At 41.5% G+C, this 21,598-nt stretch overlaps 1 protein-coding gene across 8 annotated transcripts in view; it reads left to right on the forward strand.

Annotated features, from left to right (window-relative positions):
• SPATA16 (spermatogenesis associated 16) overlaps positions 1-21,598 on the forward strand; it is a 246,382-nt gene that overhangs the window by 187,125 nt on the left and 37,659 nt on the right. For all 8 annotated transcript variants that reach the window (XM_006155040.2, XM_006155045.2, XM_006155046.2 and 5 more), the window contains exons 7-8: positions 13,627-13,773; positions 14,941-15,053. In XM_006155040.2, the coding sequence (XP_006155102.1) occupies positions 13,627-13,773; positions 14,941-15,053 (260 nt within the window). The remainder of the gene's footprint in view (positions 1-13,626; positions 13,774-14,940; positions 15,054-21,598) is intronic.

Genomic DNA, 21,598 nt, shown 5'->3' on the forward strand with positions numbered 1-21,598 from the left:
TTAAAACTAACAATTTAGGGGGCCAGATGCTGGCATAGATGTAGGACAAAACACTTTGAAGCTGGCCTGTGCGGAAAGGTTCCGTATTTCCATCCTGAAACTACCCTGGGTATGTCTGTCACACGCATGCCCATGACCCAGGGCCGGCTGAAGCTAGGGTGAGTTACAGGGTCAGGATCTTTCTAGGGTGCTATCTTTCTGTGTTTTGCTCATGGAATAAATAAATGAACTTTTAAAAAATAATAGTCAGCTAAAATGTACAGTTTAATTATTGTGGCGTAAACATCAAGCCGAGAAACAAAGCATTGCCTGTTCTCTCTACTGGCTCCTGCCCAATCCCAAATCAGCCTTTGCCCCCACTAAGGTCACCGCCCTCCTGACTCAGAGGAATGACTCCGTCCCTTTGCAGCATTCCACCTAACTCTTCCTCCCTGAACCCCAGACTGATCTGCCCTGCTTCAGAACATCACAGATGTTCTAAAGGATGTTTGTAAAGATACAGTGTCATGGAGGACCCTGTTGGTACCTGGCTTCCTTTGCTCAACAGTTTACTTATGAAATTAATCTATGCTTCAAAAAGCATTAATTGACTTGTTTTCATTGGTATATCATATTCCAATATAGGAGGAGCTCAGAATTTATGTACATTACCCTGGTGGTAAACATTTGGGTTGTTTCCCACTTGCAACAATGATAAATAATGCTATTCTGAACATTCTTACATGTCTCCTATTGTATTTGGGAATAGATTACTGGGTCACACAGGAAGTGAGATTTTATACAGACAATCAGATTTTAGTAGCTAATATTACACTACTTTTCAGAGTGAGGTTCTAACGTTCATTTTCCCAGTCATGTGTTAAATCCCCGTCTTTATACATGTCACCAGCATGTGACACTCTATTAAGTTAGCCATTTCTATGGTCATTATACACGCTATATGGCATCTTACTGCCATTCTAATTTACAGCATCTTGATCACTGATGAAGGCGATCACCTTTTCAGATGTTTATTGGACGTTCAGATTTTTTTATGAAATGCCAGTTTAAGTCTCTTGCTCATTATTCTGTAGGGTTTGTTTTACTTCCTCTTGATAATGTATAGTTCTTTGAATACTCTAGATGAAATCTATATGAGGTCGATGTGTTGCAGATACCTTCTCTTACTCTTCCTGATACCTTCTGATTAAACAGAAATCCTTCCATTTTAACTCATTATGCTCCTTTATAGCTAGTGTTTGGAGTTTATTTTTGAAGAATTTTTTTTCCCAAACTAAATAGTTTCCTTTTACTTACTAAATGCTTTATGCATCTGTTCTTCCTGCTCAGGAGGTCTGCAGTGCATTTAGAACAGATGTTCTCACATGGTTGAGGCCATGAGATCAAATTTCACTTCTTCTACATCAGTTGTAAAGTATCCCAGCATATTTTAGTTGAAAAGGCCATCATGCACGCAGTGTTCTGTAATGCCACTACAGTCCCGAAGCAGTGGATGTGCTTGGGTCTGTTTCTACCACTTTAATCTGTCTCGTATTTCTGTCTGTTTACCTTTGCGTAGACGCCATATTGTCTTCACTGCTGTACCCTCATAGTTTGATGTCCCATCATACAGATCCGCCACCTTGCTTTTCCCTTCAAGAGAGGTTAGCTTTGCTTCATTCTTTGCATTTCCCTATCAAGGTTATAAAATGTCATTGATTTCTACCCCCTCAAAGGAAAACTATTGGTGTTTTAGTGGAGATTGAATCTGTAGATCAATTTGGGGACAAAAAAAACTGACATTTTTACAAGTTTAAGTTTCGCAATCCATAAGCAAGGTGTATCTCTCCATTTACTTAAATATTATTTTTCATTCTCTCAGTAATGCCTTATAGCTTTTTGAACTGTAATAATGACAAGCATGTTTCTTATGATAATATAAATTGAACTTTTATTTCCCTTTCTACTTATTGTTGGTATACAGAAATGCAATTTATTTTTATATCAACTGTATTCAATTAACCTGCCACATAGACTCTTTATTCCATTTTTTTATCTATGAATTCTCTAGGATTTTCTACATATACTCTGTAAAATTGTTTTTCCTTTCTAATTTTTAAATCTCTTGTATTTTACTTTTTAAATTTTATTTTATTCAAGCTACTGCAGAGTTTTTAGTGAGTGTCCTTATTTTGTATCCAATTTTAAAAGGAAAGTTCTTAGTTTTAACTATTAAATAGAATATTTGCTTTGGGATTTTACAGATAACCTTTTACTAGACTAGCAAACTGGTCCCAGTTTTCTAAGGTACTGTAATCTTTTCCTGTCTTTTTTTTTAATTTTGTACATTTTAGATAAGGTGTGTATGCTCATAGGAGGCAGAGAGAGAAAGAAGAGGAAGTGAGAAATCACCCCCTAGGGAGGATAACCACACCGCATTCCCTTCTCCTCCATTCTCCTCTCAGTATTCCAGGCGCAAACACCAGGTTGCCCTTCACACTGCCAAGTCTGGTACCTGCAGGTCAGACTCAGTATGCGGAATTCAGCTCCCCAACTACCACGCCACCTGCTGGCCCCTTTCCTTGCCTTTCACATTTATAGAGATCAATGTTTCCTGTTTTACTCCTTTAATCTGTTAATTGAATTAATGTGATAAATTACATTGTCTATTTTTCAAATATTAAACCAGTTTGACCCTTCTGGGATAGACCAAATGATTAATGACAGGTAGTTCTTTTTACAAACTGCTAGTAAACCAACGTTTACTAATATTTCGTTCAGGTTTATTGTATCTGTGATCGCGAGGTTGACCTTAATTACTGAGAGTGACTTAACTGGCCTCAGTTACTGGTAGTGAGGCTGGCTTGATTGCATATGGCTCACTCTGCTCCTAGGACACAGACATGGTTTTCACTACCCCCTCGCCCCCCATGTTGTTCTCCTAAAGCCTGTTCAGTTGCTGAGCCATAGTTTTCCAATCAGAAAGTGTGCCCTGGATCAAGGCCACACCAAAAGCGGGGACGGCCACTTTAGATTGCTCTTTTTCCTACATCTCTGCTAAGTAACTCCTTGATACTCTTGGACGGATCTACATGTCCATATTTTTTTGTAAGGGTTTTGGTTCTCTTCAGAGGTAGATTGGTCCAGATTGTCTTTCCTAAGATTATAAAAATCAGAAACTTCTATGTTTTTAGTATTATAATGTTTCAAATTTACTGAAAGAATAACAATGAACACGCCCATAACTACCACCTCATTTAAGGACTAAAACTTTAAAAGTATAGCTGAAATTCTCAGGATATTCCTTATCCCATTCTCCTCCCTCCCCTTTCAGAGGTAATCACTATGAAGAAGTTTGTGGGTTGTTTTGTTTGTTTGTTTTTCTGTTGTAAGATATACATCATATAAAATTTACTATTTTAGACATTTGTAAGAGTCTAGCTCAGTGACATTAAGTACACATTCATACTGTTATACAACCAACTCCACCATCCACAACTTCACCTTCCCAGACTGAAACTCTACCCACTAAGCAATTTCTTGCCACCCTCTCCTCCCCTAGCCCCTAGTAACTACTATTTTACTTCCTGTCTCTATAAATTTGACTACTCTAAGGACTTCGTATAAATGGAATCATGCAGTATCTATGTGTGGTTTATTTCACCTCACATGTTTCTCCAAGGTATCTCAATATTGAAGCATGTGTCTGATTTTCCTCCTTATTAAAGGCCAAGTAATAGTCCATTGTATATATGTACACCGATTTTGTTCATCCGTTTATCCGTCATTGGAAATTTGAGTGGCTTTCACCTTTTGGCTACTGTAAACAATGCTGCTATGAATATGGGTATATAAATATCTGTAAACAATGCTGCTATGAATATGGGCATATAAATATCTGTAAACAATGCTGCTATGAATATGGGTATATAAATACCTGCCCGAGTCCATGATTTCAGTTATCTGGGGTATGTACCCAGAAGAAGAGTTTTTGGATTCTTTTTTCTTTTGAGGAACAGCCACATTATTTTGCACAGTGGCGATCCTATGTTACATTCCCATCAAAATAGATTCAAGTCTAGATATCGGTAATACTAGCTTAATAATGGCAGTACCAAAATGTATTCAGTTTTGCTATCTGTGCTAGCTATAAAAATTAATAATTCATCTTCAAACTACTATTCTTCTCCAAGAAGGAAAACATTCTTCCCAGAAATTCAACCTGAAGGGTTTATGACTGTTTCACCTCTCAACTATAATATTTTTAAAGATCTCATATTATTTATAGTACAGAGAACTGTCTGCTAATCTCCTATGTAGGAGTCTTTGATCAGGTGATAGGAATCACAGCTCATACTCACTTGGGCATATTTAAGTTTCAAAGGGCAGAAGGAGACATGGAACACATCATCTGTGTAACTGAAAGACCCACGGGTGGGACTGCCTTTGGGTATAGCTTGACCCCACAGTTCGGTATCTTCCTGCTCTCCCGTTTCCACGGTCTACTTTATTCTCAAGTTCCACCTAGTGTTTCCACTAGGCGTGCCACGCCTGCAGTGCCAGGTCCATGAGTATGGTATCCAAATGCTCAGATGTGCTTACAGGGACAGTGAGAGCCTCCTCCACACAAGTCCTGAGCCACTCTTTTACACTGGCCCAAATTATGTTATATGCATACGATTGAACAAATTATTCAAGGGAATGTCATGGGTCAGTTGGCTTAAGTCATTTGGAGCTCACTTTTAAAATAAAAAGTCATTGAGAGAATTCTAATGGGTAAAAAAGGGTGTAGGCAGAGAAGAGAAATGCATGCCACGGAGCCAACCAGCCAATGACCATTCTAACTCTTACGTAGTGCAGTAAGACGGCAGTTTATGGAAATCATAGTCACATTGTACTGTAGTGAGTCTCATTATTAAAGAGTATAATTGTATCTTTAAGGTTCGTCTTGTCTTAAATCTACTTTGCTGAGGGTGGCATTAAGGATCTTCACTGTAATAGAACTCAGAATAAGATTCAATAAAACTGACTAGACATAAAACTTTGGAATCAATAAGAATTCCAAACGAAATAGAGATGAATTGTGTATAAAAATCCTGTAGGATTGCTATGATTTAAATGTGTTCCCCAGAGATTCATGTGTTAAAATTTGGTGAGCCATTGGCATCACAGAGAAGACAGAGACTTAATTGATTGTGGTGTTGTAACTTCTTAGCAAGGTGACTAGAATTGGATGAGGTCATCGAGGGGAACCCATGCCTAACTCCCTGGCAGTTTTGTAAATGCAGAAACACAGACCCATGAGCTCTGCTAAGTTCTTGCCATTTGATGCTCTGTGAAGCCCTGGAACTCTTCAAAGAGTTCCCCCAATGAGAGTACCCACACTATATGTGTCCCTTTGACCTTGAACCCCCAACTGTGAGCTAGATGAACCTCTACTCCCTCTATTTTCTAAGAGAGGGTCTTGCAATATCACAGCCTTCCTGCCTCAGCCTCCCAGCTAAGCCTATAGGAGATGCCATGCTGCCTGGCCTTTAGGTTGGACTGGGAATTAACCTGAGCCTCTATGTGGGGTCCAGCCTGCAGAGCACAGGCCCCTAGCAGTGTGCACCACACCTGGACCTAAACTTGCATTCCTCCCCTTACCCAGTCTATGGTTTCCACTTGTTAGACACAGAAAAATGAATTAAACAGGGGATGGTTTATTTAATTTTTATATGGATTAAGAGAGGAAACTTAAATATACAACATTTGGTTTTCTTGGGGAAGTAGAATAGCAGTCTGAACTAAAATTAGGATTTGGGGGATTGAAAAACGTTTTTCTTTTTTCCATTTGCATCTAAAACTCTGAAATTATAATTAAAGTCAAAGGAAAAGTATGATTTTATCACACAATGATTCATTATACATACAGTTTTCTTACACATCAAATGCAAAACTCAAAATATGCTACCTATGTTTTTAAAAGTGGAAAGGATTTTATTATTGATGGGGGGCAATAATGATAACTTAGCTGCAAAGTTGCTGCCTTTTGCTATTTTCTTGCTGATGTGAATTTGTGGATAACTTCCAAGATAGAAGTATTGGCATTAAAAAGGGTACAAGATAAAACTTAGAAAATGATTGAAAAAGAAGTAATGACAAAGTGCTGGCATTATGAAGGTACTGTAGAAGCTAAACTCTGAAACTGATCAGTAAAAAGAAGTCATATAAAACTTACACGGTCTCATCTCACACTGAGCAATTGGAACCTTTAGAAACGAGATTTTGCTCTAGCCTAAAATGTCAGAACATTTTGTTATGGACAAAGGGCAGGGAAATAACACAGATAGCAGAAAATAAAGAAAAGAAATGAAACTTCTAGAAAGGCAGTAATAGAACACTAACAAATTTGCATATTTCTAGAAAGATTTTGAAATCTCCATGGTTTTTCTTTCTAAGAAATTGCTTTGAAATGTTCATTCATAATCTGCTGGCGGTAGTTAGAGGTGTCCAACAGATAATACGGATGATAACGCCGTCTATGTTTCATACTTTATTTGCAGAGCGTTCAAGTTTTATTTTACGGATATTTAACTTTGTAACAAATACAGCTATCCCTCACACATATAGATGAGTCTCTGCATCTACAATCAATACTTCATGTTTTTGCAGATGCTTTTCTGGTGCTACGAAGGGTTTCGGTAACCCAGACTCTTTAGTAATTCAATCTCCTGTGACTAAGCATCCAGATTTCCAGAGAATAAATTGCACCATGGCTACAGCGTGGCTATGGAGCCCATTTTCCCATCCAGGCAAAACTGTTCTCTGCTCATTTGGGCATCTACTCTACTGCCTTGTTGGATACAAATTCAAAGGGATCTTCAAAAGTATTGTGGAAATGTATATTACAAAAAATACTATGCATGGAGTTGAATATGTTTTCTATCAACATAAACGCATAGCTTAATTACATTTTTCTACAAATGTTTCGAAGTCCCTTTATATTTTGCTTCATAAGATGAAAGAACACTTTTAAGATTTTGGCAAGTCAAGTAAAGACTGTGGGGGGGCGGATTTATATTTTTCCTCTAAGTTTAGTGACAGAAAGTAAATCATATCTTGGAAACTCTGGACATTTCATTAGTTTTGTTTGCCTTTTATTACTTTTTGCAATTCTATTTTTATTTGGACCATTAAAAATTTGGAATTTGGGGATCCAGCAGGTGGCATGGTGGTTGAGGTGCTAGATTCCCATATAGCCAATCATAGTTCAAGTCCTGGACCTGGCGGTTTGCTTTCTCACTTTCTCTTTCTCTCTTATCAAATAATAACAATAATAATAATAAAATTAATAATTCTTTTTTTAAATTTTGAATTTGGAAAAAACTTTGGAATTTGAAAAGTTCATTTTTAGATTCAATTCATTTAATTCAATTCAATTCAGTTCTTAATTGAGAACCTACTGGGGGCTTGGGGTGTGAATGTAACTTGAAGATGTGATCCACAAGGGAAGAAAACCTTTCGGGAAGATAATACAGGCCCCCATGAAGCAGGAGATTCATTCTAGAACAAAGAGGAGAAATGTTCTTTAAGAATTTCAAGGAAGGATAATTAAATATTAAGAAAAAATTTTTTTCTATGCAAAGCGGAATTTATTTTAGGCACACCTGGGTCCATGGGGATCTACTGAATACGGAGAAAATCGGTGGGTGACTCTGGCTGGGAACATCACAAACAGGAGAGCAAGGTGACATACACGCTGGTTGGGCCAAGTAGAAAAATCGACAGAATCGATAACACAGATTTCATAGTAGAGGACATGTAGGAATCAGGTGTAGATGCTCACAGTTGACAACCGTCAATGCCAGGAAAGACATCACTAATTCATGAGGAAGGATGTGACAGTGACAAAGGTGATATTCCGAAAATATTCCTTGGGTGGCGGCATGGAGATGAAGTAGAAAAGGACAGTGTTGGCGGTGGTGAGGGTGGCTGGGAGACTTTAGGGAATGCAGATGTTACCGATGAGAAATTGAACCGAGGTGGCGGCCGTGGTGATGCCAAGAGCAGGGCTGGAAGGAGATGGACTGAGCAGATGGCCGTTCCTGATACTCACTGGTGTCAGGGAATTAGAAGAAAGGAAAGCCAGTAACAGCTCCAGAGTTTTGAGCTAGTGTACTGGCTCTTCTCATAACGTGTTGGTAAAACTCAGGGACTAGAGAAGTTGTGGAGATTTTAAAATCACTTTGAGGGCCAGCCGGTGACATGGTGATGAAGGTAGCCTGATTGTACATGACTGACAATGCAATTTGAGTTCTGGTACATGGTGGCCTGGAAAACACACCAGGCACGTGTGCACGCATACCCAATTCCAAACAAAGGGGGAAATCGAGGCTGCTTTCTGTCACTCTTACTCATCCTGTCTCTCATGAGTGCATGTGCCCTATAGCAAATTACCACCAAAAAAAATCACCTTTGAAGAACATATTTGCTCTACTGAGGTATGTTTTGGGATGATGAACAAATAGCAATGTCCTTTTAGGTATTTGGAAAGGCTGTGTTTGAACTTGGTGAAAATGCTCAGATGGAATTAAGACTTTGACCCCCAAACTTTTGGTTAAAAATAACAGGTAGAGGGCCAGGCGAAGACACAGAGGTAGCACAATCGGGCCCTTATGGGGAAGGCCCTGGGCACAGGCACCTCCATGAGCACACGCACGTGCACATGATCCAGGCCAGCTGAGACGGGGATGGATCACGGCATGGGAACCTGGTTGGAAGTACCTATCTCTCTGTCTCTGTCTCTCTCACAGAAGAAATAAACTTTAAAAGTTAATAATAATGGCTAGAACCACACTACTAGGCATAGACCCAAGGGTCTCTTAGTGAAGAGAGAATACCCACGAGCTGGAGACAGCTTTTCTGTCTTTATTCATGATAAAGAGTGTGTGTGTGCATAGAGAGAGGGGAGCACTCTCCAGAGAGTCTGCTCCACCACGATCGCCTTCCTCCAGTCCTCCAGCCCCTCACATCTTGGCCACGCATCACTGTGCCCAGTGTGTTTCGAGTCAACCTGATCAGGGATTTGAACTGTGGTCACCACGTGGAATCAGCTGCTGCTGCTTTTCCTTCTCCTTTTCTATCCTTCTTTTCTTTCTTTTTTTTCTTTTCTCTCTTTTCTCTCTTCTCTTCTCTTCTTTTCCTTCTTCTTCTTTTCTTCTTCTTCTTCCAACAATGCCTTTATTACATGGTCTTAAAACAGGAAGGAGGATTTATTTGCCTTTTTGAACCTTGGTTCTCTTGAGCAGCTATAGATCTGCAGAGCCCAAGAGAGAGAAGAAGAAGGAAGAAGAACCACTGTGTGCTTGTGTGAGAAAGAGACAGACAGAGACTTACTCAACTCCAGGAAGGTCATTTTAAGACAGAGGCAGCACAGAACTGAGAGGTCGAAAGCTTGAATAATTCAAAGACTTGAAAAATGGCCTATGCTAGTCTTCCATGGTAAAGTGAAATATTCCTGATAAAGAGGAGACTGCTTAACCTCTTCTGTTGAAAATCAGACATCTTTCATCGGGAGGGAAAAGAATGAAAAGAGACGTTTCTGCAAGAAATCGAGTCTGCACAGTTTATTATCATTGAAAGCATCCACTTCCCTAATGGTAAAAACTGGAGCTGCATCACGCCTGCAGCTAATCTTTTAATAATAAATTCAGTCATAATCATTTAAATTACATCTCCAATTGTGATAAATTGCAAATAAATGCATTAAAGGATTTATTTCTCTCAAATTTTCTTCTGACATGATGGGAGCAAAGGAGACTTTTTTTTTTTTAAATCAATCTAACATCCCCACTGAAGGACTATATAATCTGGTTAACTTTCCTATCCATCAGTGGCACAGGGCTTTTCGGACGTAGAAAGAAGTTTATGAGCACAAAATTGAGGACAATTAGCACTCAAATTAATGGTACATGAGCTTCAACATCTGGTGAGTGTGTTGTCATTTTGGGTCATGGACCACCTGCTAGGCTAAATGTTCATACCATGGCGATACACTCTGCAGACAAGCGGAAGAAGAATGATCGTTAAGAAAATATTTTTTTCCCTAAGTGCAACAGTGTGTATGTAAGGACCTCTCACATTTTAAAATTTCAACTGGACATTAATGGATTACATACTCACAAGATAAAGCAGAGAAGATCAAAGAGAACAAGAAAGACAATTTGAAGCGTGTTTTATAAAATTTAACTGTAGTGCTAGTTAATGCTAGTTTTTCTAGTTCGTCTAATCGCCAGCAGTATTGGGCTCCTCTTTTTCCAACAAATATTTAAGGGTAAGAAGAGGTCAATCTCCTAAAGTGTTTATAATAATATCTATGTAGCAGTGACTTCAAACTTCTGGCTGGGATGGGCTACCCGAGACAGGGCCAGTGCCCAAGCTTGCTTAATTGCTGTTTCACCCGACCCAATACTGGCAACTCAGCAGAAGCAGCAAATGCTTCCTTTGTCAGTACGTGGGCAATATAGCAGCAGGATGCACACGGAGGGTATGCATGGACGACCTGCTGCAGGTTTCAAAACGAAAGAAAGTTCCTGCACATTTGAAAATGACATGCACAAATCATATTTTACCTACAATAATGTAGAATATGATGTTTTTCACTGTGTTTATTTTACCTTTAAAAAAAAAAAAACAGGATGTAATGCAAACACTAGCTAAAGAAGCAGCTTAGGCTGCAACGTGCATGGCAAAGTGCCTACAATTACTGTCAGTTCGGAGAACTCTTGAGCACAACTCCTGTGCTTGTGCTTTTCTAGACAGAGAACACTTACCAGCCTTGTGCTGGCCTCGTCCTGACTCTATATTTGTCATTGATAATTCAGACACCCGATCCTAAACTGGGGTGGGAACAGTCTCAGAAGATAAGCCTGTGAGTTGGCATCCAGCCTCCTGCCTTCCAACTCTGCTCCCTGCTCGTGCTCATCGTGTGATCTTGGGCATGTATCTTGAAACCCCGGTTTTATCACCTGTAAGATGGGCATAGTAACCTGTCCTGCTGCCCATGGTTGTTAAGTGAAAAAGATAATCCTGGGGGCCAGCAGGGGGCGTGGTAGTTGGAGCGCTGGACTCCCACATGGCTGATTGCAGTTTTGTGTCCCAGATGTGGTGGCTGATGCCAGGCGCGTGTACATGCGAGCCTAAAATGCCAGAAGGAGAATGGAGGAGAAGGGATTGCAGTGTGGCCATCCCTCCTGAGGGGTGATTTCTCACTTCTCCTCTCACTGTCTTTCTCCAACAATTGCAAGTGTCCTATGGCAAAAACCTCAACCAAAAAAAAAAAAAAAAAGCTAAGCCTGATCCGCATATAGCTCAGAAGTGCCCGGTGAATGCTTGCCCTCATTGATATTAAGAGGTGATCTAATAAATCGCCAAAGCAAAACGAATATATCTCTAGTGTGTTTTTAATCTGCATTTATGTTTTAAAAGCATGCTGTGCTATTTTAATTCTTAAAGTAATCAGCATACTTGTTTTTGTCTTAATTGTGCCGTCTGCGGGGGCTCATGGTGGCTATTGCATGTGTGGCTACGCTACCAGCGTGGGCAGCCAGTGTTCCAGGCCTCAAGCAGAGCAGCTAGACTTTCATTGGCTTTAAACAAACAAATTTTAATTTAGACAAAGGGTTCTGCAGCTCAAAATGGCTGGAGTGGGGCTAGGTGAACAGAACCACACTCAGTGCTTCACAGCGTAGTCTATTCTTTTTTTAAGTTTACTGATTTATTTCTCTTGTGAGAGAGAGCGAGAGAGCACCCCACAGGGTCTCCACACCACAATCCACCCCCAGCCCTCAGCCAGTCCCAGACCCTGGGGCCCCAGTAGGCTCGACGTATGCAGAGAGACCGCAGGACGAGCGCCCCAGACCTTCCCATGTGGCTTCAGTATTGCAGAAGGCCGAGTTACCACCGTGCCACCACGCTGGTCGCTATTATTTATTATTACAGGTGAACTCTGACGGCTGTATTTAAACCATTGCATTTGCATCCTTGCTCTGTTAAAAAAAATGGTTTTTAATTAAATCATAATTCTGGGGTATTTGAGATCTCACATTTCCCCTTTCTGACAGTGTTAGGCAAGAAGAGCTTATTAAACCTCTCTGTTCATCACCCCTCACTTGAGAAACCTATTATCACAAAACGAAGCCTCGTGGGGCCAGCAGGCGGTGTGGTGGTTAAGCCGCTGGACTCCTACATGGCTGACGGTAGTTTGAGTCCGAGACTTGGCAGCTTGCTTTCTCACTTTTCCTCTGTCTCCTTCGCCAAATTAAATAGGGATAATAATAAATAAAATTAAATAAATATTTTTAAATAAAGTCTCATTACTCAAAATGTAAATGAATTAAGTGAACCTGACATTTACCCCTGCCACCAAAGTAGTCCAGAGCCAACTGCTCCCCAAGCAGAGTAAAATTTCTAGGCCCGTTGTCTCTGGAATCAGACAGCCAAGGTGTGAATCATGCTTAGCCCACTCTCAGCCATGTCCTTGGGCAAGTTACTTCCCATCTGTACCCATCAGCTTCCCATTCATAAAGTGGAGATAATAACACCAATCTTGTCAAGTCACTATGGGATGGAGGAGAAGGGATTGCGGTGTGGCCATCCCCTACGGGGGATGATTTCTTGCTTTCTGTTTCTCTGTCTCTCTCTGTCTTTCTGGTGAGCACACGAGTCCTATAGCAAAAACCTCTCCAGAATAAAATAAATAAATAAAAATAAAAATAAATAAATAAAAATAAAGTCACGTGAAGCTTTAAAAGCACAACGCACACAAAACTCTTAGGATGGGGCAGGTAGAAAGTAAGTGCTCAGTAAGTATTAGCGCTGGTCATTCAGAATGGAGTTTGTTTTAGAATGATTTTCAAGACACTTGAATTGTTTCCCGGTCTAATTACAATAGTCAATGCATTTATCATTTTAAATTTTCTTCGGCAGCCCCGTAGAAATGCTACTGACTAAGTTAATTAGCCTTGAATTTTAATTCTCACTTGAAAATGTTTCTCCTCCTTTTTATATAGTATTATTTCCTTACATCTTAAACCATGAACCAAAAAGGGGGAATTTTCTTAAAAAGAGTCACAGGGGAAATATTTAGCCTGAAAATGGGCTTTGAATGTCCATTATTTTGAACGTGAGGAAAGACGATAAGTAATCTAGTCATATGTTATTGTTACCCTTCATGTTTAAATTATGAAAAAATAAATTATAAAATGATTTTGATATATTACCTATGTGACCTTTTGATGCATATCATTTTACTTTGTACTTTTTCTTTTTTCAAGTTTTCTTGCTATACAATATGTGCACTCACCAGAAAGAGAGAGAAAGCGAAAGTGAGAAATCACTCCCCAGGGGAGTGGGCACACGGCAGTCCCTCTCCTCTTTCCTCCGCTCAGGATTTTGGGCATGCACACACACACAGGCCTGGAGTGGTTTTCAGACCTTCAGGTCTGGAACTCGAACCACAGACTTGGCCATGTGCAACCCACATGGCCCTACTTTGTACTTCTAGTGTTGTATTCATCACTTTTCCCAATTACAGTTTGTAAAATCTAGAGGATGAAAATATTAAAACCAAACAAAGTCTCTTAGTATTTTCCCGCCATATTTCAGATCTTCAAGGACTCCACTTGCTGCCTCAGACAGTTGACTGGTCATCTTGTCCTCCCCAACAATATCTCTTGACTCTTGGGTTCAAAAACAAAGAAGATGGGAAATTTTTGGAAAAATTATCAAGTAGGAAGTTGCCAACATTTACAGGTAAGTCACTGAGCTTACTATTACCTTTCCATGTGGATATAAGGCAGGAAGTGTGTATTATTTGACTCTTGTTTATCACAGGGCCTACCATACAGTAGGGCTCCAACATATTTCTGTTATCATTAACTCTTTCTACTCTTATTTATGGGCTAGTTAACAATACTTGAAATTCTGGTTCCAAGAAAGCTTTCCCCCAAGAACACACACAAGGAGCCAGCCAGGTGGCATGGCGGTGAGGTCAACTGGGTCCCACATAGCTGACTGCGTAGTTTAAGACCCAGACCCTCGTATGCCCAACATCCCAAGAGGAGAATGGCGGAGAAGGGATTGTAGCATGGATACTACCCCCGCTCCAAGGGGTGCTTTCTGACTCTCTCTCTCTCTCTCTTACTCTCTCTCTCCGGCAAGTACCTGCACCCTATAGCAAATAAGAGATGTGTATCTCACCAATGCCAAAAGCATCATATACCATCATAATTGAAGCTGGTAACTACCATAAGTCACTTGGATTTTTTTGTTATTGTATTAATATTTGTTTCGCTATTTTCTTATGTAATGAGACCAACTCAGATTTCCTGAAGTGTAGTATGGTTAGATGATGTAACCTAGTAATTCTAGCTGAAACTTCAAAAATTAAGGAAGATATTCATATAAAGGTGAAATCGCAAACCTGTGAGCTGAATTCAAGATCAGGCTGCATTTATTTCTTTAGCTCTAAGCACATAATTAAGAATTTGTGTTTTGTCTGACACTGTGTCCTGTGAGCCCTATCTGAACTTTGAGGAACATTCCATCACTGGGCTCCACGCATCTGAGCCGTACCAGCGAGGAACAAGACAAGAATCAGACACATTTATGACAACATTTTTTCACAACTCAGGAAAACCTAACTCTGCAGAGATAGGCGAATTGTTTTAGGCTGTCTCTGAGATCTCTCAATCAAGAAACATAAGAAAATGAATAAATAACATTTCTAAAGGGCAATGTCTCCTCTGCCTTTCTCCCCATAGATCTTTTGTTGTTATACATCAGGTCTAGAGATAAGTTTCTCTGCTAACGATTTCAATCTATTCATATTGAGACATCTGTTTATAGCTTGCTAAAGAAAGTATTTTGAAACGGGAGTCTAAAACAAATTGTATAAAAGTTTTTCCTTCTAATTTCTAGAACATAAAACTCCCTTCAGTCTCCTGACCAGAGAAGACACGGTGAGGCACATGGAGATACTGGGGAAACGAATCTTGCCAGTATTGGATTTTATTAGAAGCACCCAACTAAATGTAGGTATATGAGACTTTTATATTTGTTGAATAGATAAATATTAGAGAATTCTAGAAGAATGGAAAGTTTATGTTGTAAACATTACAAGAGTTGGGGGATTTTAGAAATATTCACAATAAATCTCATTCACAAAAACAAGCAAATTTTAGCTTAATGTTATTCCTATTCCAAAATGTGTTACGATGCTGCACTTTGCAATTCCAGCCTTTATTAGGCTAGTGTCTCTTTAAAGAGCCTTTTCTTGATGCTTTCTTGATATCTAATTCTCATTTCACGTCGGTAACCAGGTTTTAGCAAGCGCGATGTTGTCTCCATTTTATTTATTGGGCTATTGCTCACAACCACCTTGTTACCCACACAGAATTCGGAGCTTTTCAAGCTGCCTGTCCCAGGCTGATGAATGGATGCTACTCTAAACATTAGCAATTGATCTCTGTGTAGCCTGAAGGTAAATGATCTAACCCTTTTCTGTGATGCAGGAAAAAGACACCTTTGTACTTTTCAGTTTCAAAAAGCCCCAAAGAAGACCTGCATTATGCAGTGCTATTTTAGCCAATGTAAGCCATTGTACTGCAAGGTACATAAAGAGAACTTCTCATTAACGGGCTATAAAGGCTGCAGATTTCTCCTCTTTGAATATTTTTCTAAGGACCCGTGAGTTGGAATTTTTGAAGAATTTCCTTCTCCTGGCGTTTGCATTACATCATTGACTCAATGCTCTCGCCCCGCAAGGGGAACCAAGGGCGTCATCACAGACCGCTACTTAACATCTGGTCGGCAGTTTACCCACTCCACGGCATTATTCAGCATTTTAGGAAGCTGTAAAACACCTAATCTACTCGCATGATTTGTAATCCTATGCACTATAAATACGGAAGCTCATTTTACTGACTTCCCTACTCAGGGCTGCTGACCCATGCAGGGTGGGGAACCAAGAGGTCCTCCCTGCTCGGTGCCGTTCGTGGTGAGTGAATGACACCAGGTTTGGCCCAGCAGCACAGAAAAGGGTTCTTGGGGCACAGAATGGAGAAGGGCTGCTAGGGCTCCCGAGGCACCATCTCCCTCAATGGGAATTCAGCTACTGCCTTTACAGGGTTCCGAGCTGGTGTCCCACTGTGGGAAGGGACTCTCAGCAGGCTCACGCCCATGTCCTTTGCTTCTGGCACCACCTTTCACACCTCTGCACCTGCTGTGCACAGGCTGCACCTTTGCCCTCTGGGTTTGGCTGGTTCTGCACTTTGGCCTTTTTAACCCTTTCTGCCTTGCTTCCTGCAATCAGTCACAGCTGAAGAGGGCTCTACGGGGTTTTCAGATGGGGCTTTTTCTCCATAAGCCCCCCCCCCCCCGCCACAACCATGCCCCACTCAACCACGCTCTATTTTTTATTGATTTATTTTTACTTAAATGTTATTAATTATGATTCCGGGTATATATATTCGATATCTTTGTGGGCTACAGTACAGCGTTTAAAGACATGCCTACGGTGGGTCATAGTCGAATCAAGGACCACACACGCTCACCATCTTCAACATTGAACATTACATTCTGGTGTGCGTGTTTGGTAGTAGTTCTACTAGGGTTTCTTTCTTTGTTTGTTTGTTTTTTAACATGTATGAAATCATCTTTTTTAAAGTTTTTTCCATAGGGTTTGTGCACTCACCAGAAAGAGACAGAGAGAGAAAGTGAGAACTCACCCCTCAGGGGAGATGGCCACACTGCAATCCCTTTCCCCCCAGTTTCAGATTTTGGGCACACACACACACACACACAATGTTCGGTGTGATCTTCAAGCCACCAGGTCTGCAATTTGAACCATGGTCGGCCCTGTGGGAATCGAGTGCCTTAACTGCCACCCTACCTGCTGGCCCCCAAATCACCCGTATGCTTACTCGGCTGTGATGCGCCATCCCATAACCTCTTCCTCTTATTTACAGGCATTCTTGTACCCATTAAAGTTTTTCCTATGCACCCTTCCCTCACCTATCCTGTTCCAGTAATAAGAAGTCCATCTAGGTCTTAGTCGGCTCTAGCTGCCAAAAAAAATCCCTAGAGAAATGTATCTTCATACAGTTCTGGAGGCTAGACGTCTCCTGTCAGGGTGCCAGCACCTTGGGGTTCTGGTGAGGGCCCTCTTCCTGGCTTGTGGGTAACTGCCTTCTCATCGTGTCCTAGAGAGAGCAAGCTCTAGGGTGTCTCTCCTCCTAAGACTGTTAATGCCCATGAGGGCCCCACCTCATCACCTCATCTAACCCCAATGGCTTTCCAAAGGCCCCATCTCCAAACACCAACACACTGGGACTTAGGCCATTGACATAGGAATTTCGGGACACACTGTCAGTTCACAGCAATCTCACTGGCTCTACCAGAAATGCTGGGCCTTGTTCAGCCGTGGACCCTCTATCACAACTCCTCTTGCCACACACACACACATACGCACACAGCCTCGCACACCCTTGCCAACCGCCGGATCCTAATGATAACCCATAGCCACTGCTGTCGTCGCCAGACCCTTGTTAGCGGAGGCTGTGCGAACACGAGCCATCGTCTTCTGTGCCTGGCTGGCGTGGCAGAGCCAGTGCGCTGAGCGTGGCTGAGGTGATCTGCCTGTGCCCCGAGTCAGGGGTGAAGCCTGCCTTACCTGGTCACTTGTCAGAAAATGCCACACCGGGGCCACCAAGTGGCATGGTGGTTAAAGGCGCTGGACTCCCACATGGCCAACCACGGTTCAAGTCTCAAACCTGGTGGCTTGCTTTCTCACTTCCTCTCTCTCTCTCTGTGTCTCTCTGATCAAACTGGAAAATAATAATGATAATAATAATAAATAAAGTTAAATAAAAAAAATAATTCTTTTAAAAAAATGCCACATCATCTGTTGCCAGCTCCGATCGCGGCGTGCCCACAGGCTGGGCCTATCTAGGCATTACACACTTTTCACCGTTGTGAGCTCTGTGCTATCTCGCCTCTCAAAGGGCTTTCTAGGCATTTGGCAATTTGTATGTGAATGTACATGTATCTAAAAAACCATAGTGCCCGCCCCAAGCCGAGCGGGGACCGGAGCCCACATGGCCTACTGAGGTTCAAATCCTGGCCCTGACAGCTTGAAAAACACACCAGGTATATGCGTACCCAAGGCCCCAACAGCACACGTACCCTCTAGCAATTCATATATAGATAATTAGTAAGATCCTTAGCATTTAATTAATAACTCATCACCTTTAGATTGAATCTCAGTACTGCTTCTATGTTTTTTAGAGTTGGTTTTATTGTTTTGTCTTGTTTTATTTTTTGCTATAGAGCACATGTATTCACTGAAGAGACAGAGGAAGACAGACAAACAGAAAGTGAGAAATCCCTCCGCATAGGGATGGCCACTTCGCAATCCCCTCTCCTCCCTTCTCCTCTCAGGATTTTGGGCATGCACACACACACACCCAGCATAAGTTTTAAGCCGCCAAGTCACTTGGACTACCATTGACCTCATGGGAGGTCAGCGATGTAACCGTCATGCCATCCGCCGGTCCCCCACTTTCTAACGGCAAAGAATTTCACCACCCTTCCTATGCTCACCTCTGTGAGGGATAACAGTTCCAAATTATCTTAAAGAGTTCTAATGAAACTGAAGCCAGCCGCCCTGGAGGACCAGGAACCACAGTATACCTACACCTCAGCTTTCAGGAGTCATGTCCCTGGCTTGGCTGACTGAAGAAAACTGGTTACAAAGGGACCCTAGTTTCATGAGGCAACCCATGAGTTCGGTGGCCAGACACGATTGCTACATAGTGACCCTCGCAGTCCTCAGTAGTGTTTGTTAAGTTTCTTGAATAGTGTTTGTAAGATCTAGGCACCGCATTGTCCCCACTATTGTTACCCTTGTTCGTGACACCTGTACCGGAAGCTTTGCACCCACGCTGTGCTCTGACAGTCGCCTGGGGGCAAGTCACATAACATGGACGCTGTCATTTCTCACTTATAAAATGGGCTGATGTGTGTCAGGCCCACTTTACAGAGCTGGTGTGAGACCACAGTACATCATCCAAGTTAAAGCACTTTGTAGAGTAGTAAGAATCTCAGACGCTTTAATTATTTGTATTGGTTTTAGTTTGCTTTGACAAAAAATAAATAACTTTTTTCAAGATTTTTTGCTATAGGGAGCATGTAGCTCACCAGAGAGAGAGAGAGAGAGAGATGGAGAGACAAAGTAAGACATCACCCCGCCCCAGAGGGCCACGCTGCAATCCCTTCTCCATTCTCCTCTCAGGATGCTGGGCACGCAAACACATGCACCCAGTGTGATTTTTAAGCCACCAGATCCTAGACTCAAACCACGGTCAGACATGTGGATGCCCAGTACCTTAATCACTGTGCCACCTGCTGCCCCCCCCAATTCTGTTCTTCCATACCCTTCTTTTTCTTTATACAAACTACGTACTTTGAAATGACATTTTCTTGGAATACGAAGGGTGTGCCAGTGCTCTGTGGATTTCCAGTCTTTCCTTAGCTCACCCATGCTCACGTCTCGTCACACAGGCAGGATTAGAGAGGTCACCTCCAGCCCTGGAGCAGACACACTGCCCACTGCAGGACCAGACTCAGGTGGCAGCCACGCTGACAGCAGGCTCCGACCATGAGCTTAGCAGGCCAGCAGAACAGAGCCAGTATTGGGGACCAGCAGTTGGCATAATGGCTATGTTGCTGGGCTCCCATGTAGTTGACAGCGGTTTGAGTCCTGGACCCGGTGGTTTAAACTCACACCAGGTGCATGTGCATGCATGCCCACGATCCCGAAAAGAGAATGGAGAAGGGATTGTGGCGTGGCCATCCCCCGGGGTGGTGATTTCTCGCTTTCTCTCTCTCTCTCTCTCTCTCTCTCTCTCTCTCTGTCTTTCTGGTGAGCTTAAAAAAAAAACAAAAAAAAAAAAAAAAAAAAAAAACCAGAGCCAGTATTTAAGGCATTTTCATTCCAAGATAGTGACCCATGTCTTGGGCAACACAGAATTTTCAGTCAGTCTTAACACTGGTACCTGAGACATGATTTTACTTTTCACTAGAGTAAAGTAAAAAGTAGTCCTTTTGAATCATCCACATCTTCATGTAGGCCTAATAGCTAAGAAGTACATTAGGTGTCATGTATGTCCAGAGGTAGTTTAATGTATTTGGACAACATAGCTTAGTAGAAATGGCTTTGGAATATGAAGTACAATCATTGAAACCTCAGCTCTCAGGCAAGCCAGTTGTGGTGGCTAAGGCAACTGGATCCCACATAGCCTACTGCATGGTTCAAGTCCTGGACTCAGAGGCTTGAAGAACAAGCCAGATGGGTGCCCATAATCTCAACAGGAGGGAGAGTTGGAGGAGAAGGGTTTGTGGTGTGACCTTTCTCCAAGAGGGGTGAGTCCTCATTTTCCTTCTCTCTCTGTGGCACGCTAGCAAGCATACGCACCTGCAAACAATTTTACAAAAACCACTTCGGTACTTGTAACAGCTGGCAACCCAAAAGATAAAGCTATACTTGACATAATATTATGACCAGAATGAGTTATATAATTTTTAAGTATTGTCGTATTTATATTAAGTCACATAAATAATAATAAGCATGTAGGCATCTCAATAATATTTAGACAATGCCAAGATTTCTAATGTCAATATGTTTAGGAGATAAGTCTAATGATAGATTTAATGACCTATCCCCTAAACATATTGATTACTTTATAAATAGTAATCAGCTTGTGAATATTGCATTATAATTCTACCTAGTATCTTCAGGGAAAAAGTTAATTTGTTAATACACTGAATTATATTATTGTGTGAAATTTTTTTATTGGTGCTTCCATTTTCAATTTCCTTCCACTGAGATAAGAGATGCATGTCTTTATTCTCAATAAACTACACACTAAAAGATAGGCAGCAGTTTACCTTCCACATAAGCTATAAATTATAAAGCAAGTAAGAATATTCTAAAGCTAAAAAATCTTTCTTCCTTCCAAATCCCTAAAATATTTCACAGTCGATACATTTTCTTTTTTGTTTTCATTTGTCAGAACACACATGCATTCACCAGAGAGTCAGCAAGAGGAGAGGGAGGGGGCCGGCAGGTGGCGCGGTGATTAAGGTGCTGGATTCCCACATGGCCAATCGTGGTGTGAGTCCCAGGCCCGGAGGCTTGAACATCACTCCAGGCATGTGTGTGTGCATACCGACAATCCCAACAGGAGAGAGGAAGAGAGGGTTTGTGGCACACACCCTGTGGCAAAATCCTTAAAAAAAAAAAAAAAAAAAAATGAGGAGAGAGAGAAAGCACCATGGGCGGTGGTCACGGCACAGTCCCCTCCCCGCTTCTCCATCCTTATGGGATCTGGGGCACACATGTGCATGTTCCTAGTGTGTTCTTCATGTTTCCAGGTCCAGGATTCAGTGTGGGATCTGACTTCTTAAACTTGAGAGCCACAGGGCAGGCCCAAGAAATTTTAACCCAAACATACTAGAAAAAAAAAAAAAAAAAAAAAAAAAAAAAACAAAGAAGCCCCGGTTTTTAAAAAGGGGGGGA

This window comes from Tupaia chinensis, unplaced genomic scaffold, assembly GCF_000334495.1.
Source record: "Tupaia chinensis unplaced genomic scaffold, TupChi_1.0 Scaffold000430_1, whole genome shotgun sequence".
In the NCBI taxonomy this organism is placed as follows: domain Eukaryota; kingdom Metazoa; phylum Chordata; class Mammalia; order Scandentia; family Tupaiidae; genus Tupaia; species Tupaia belangeri.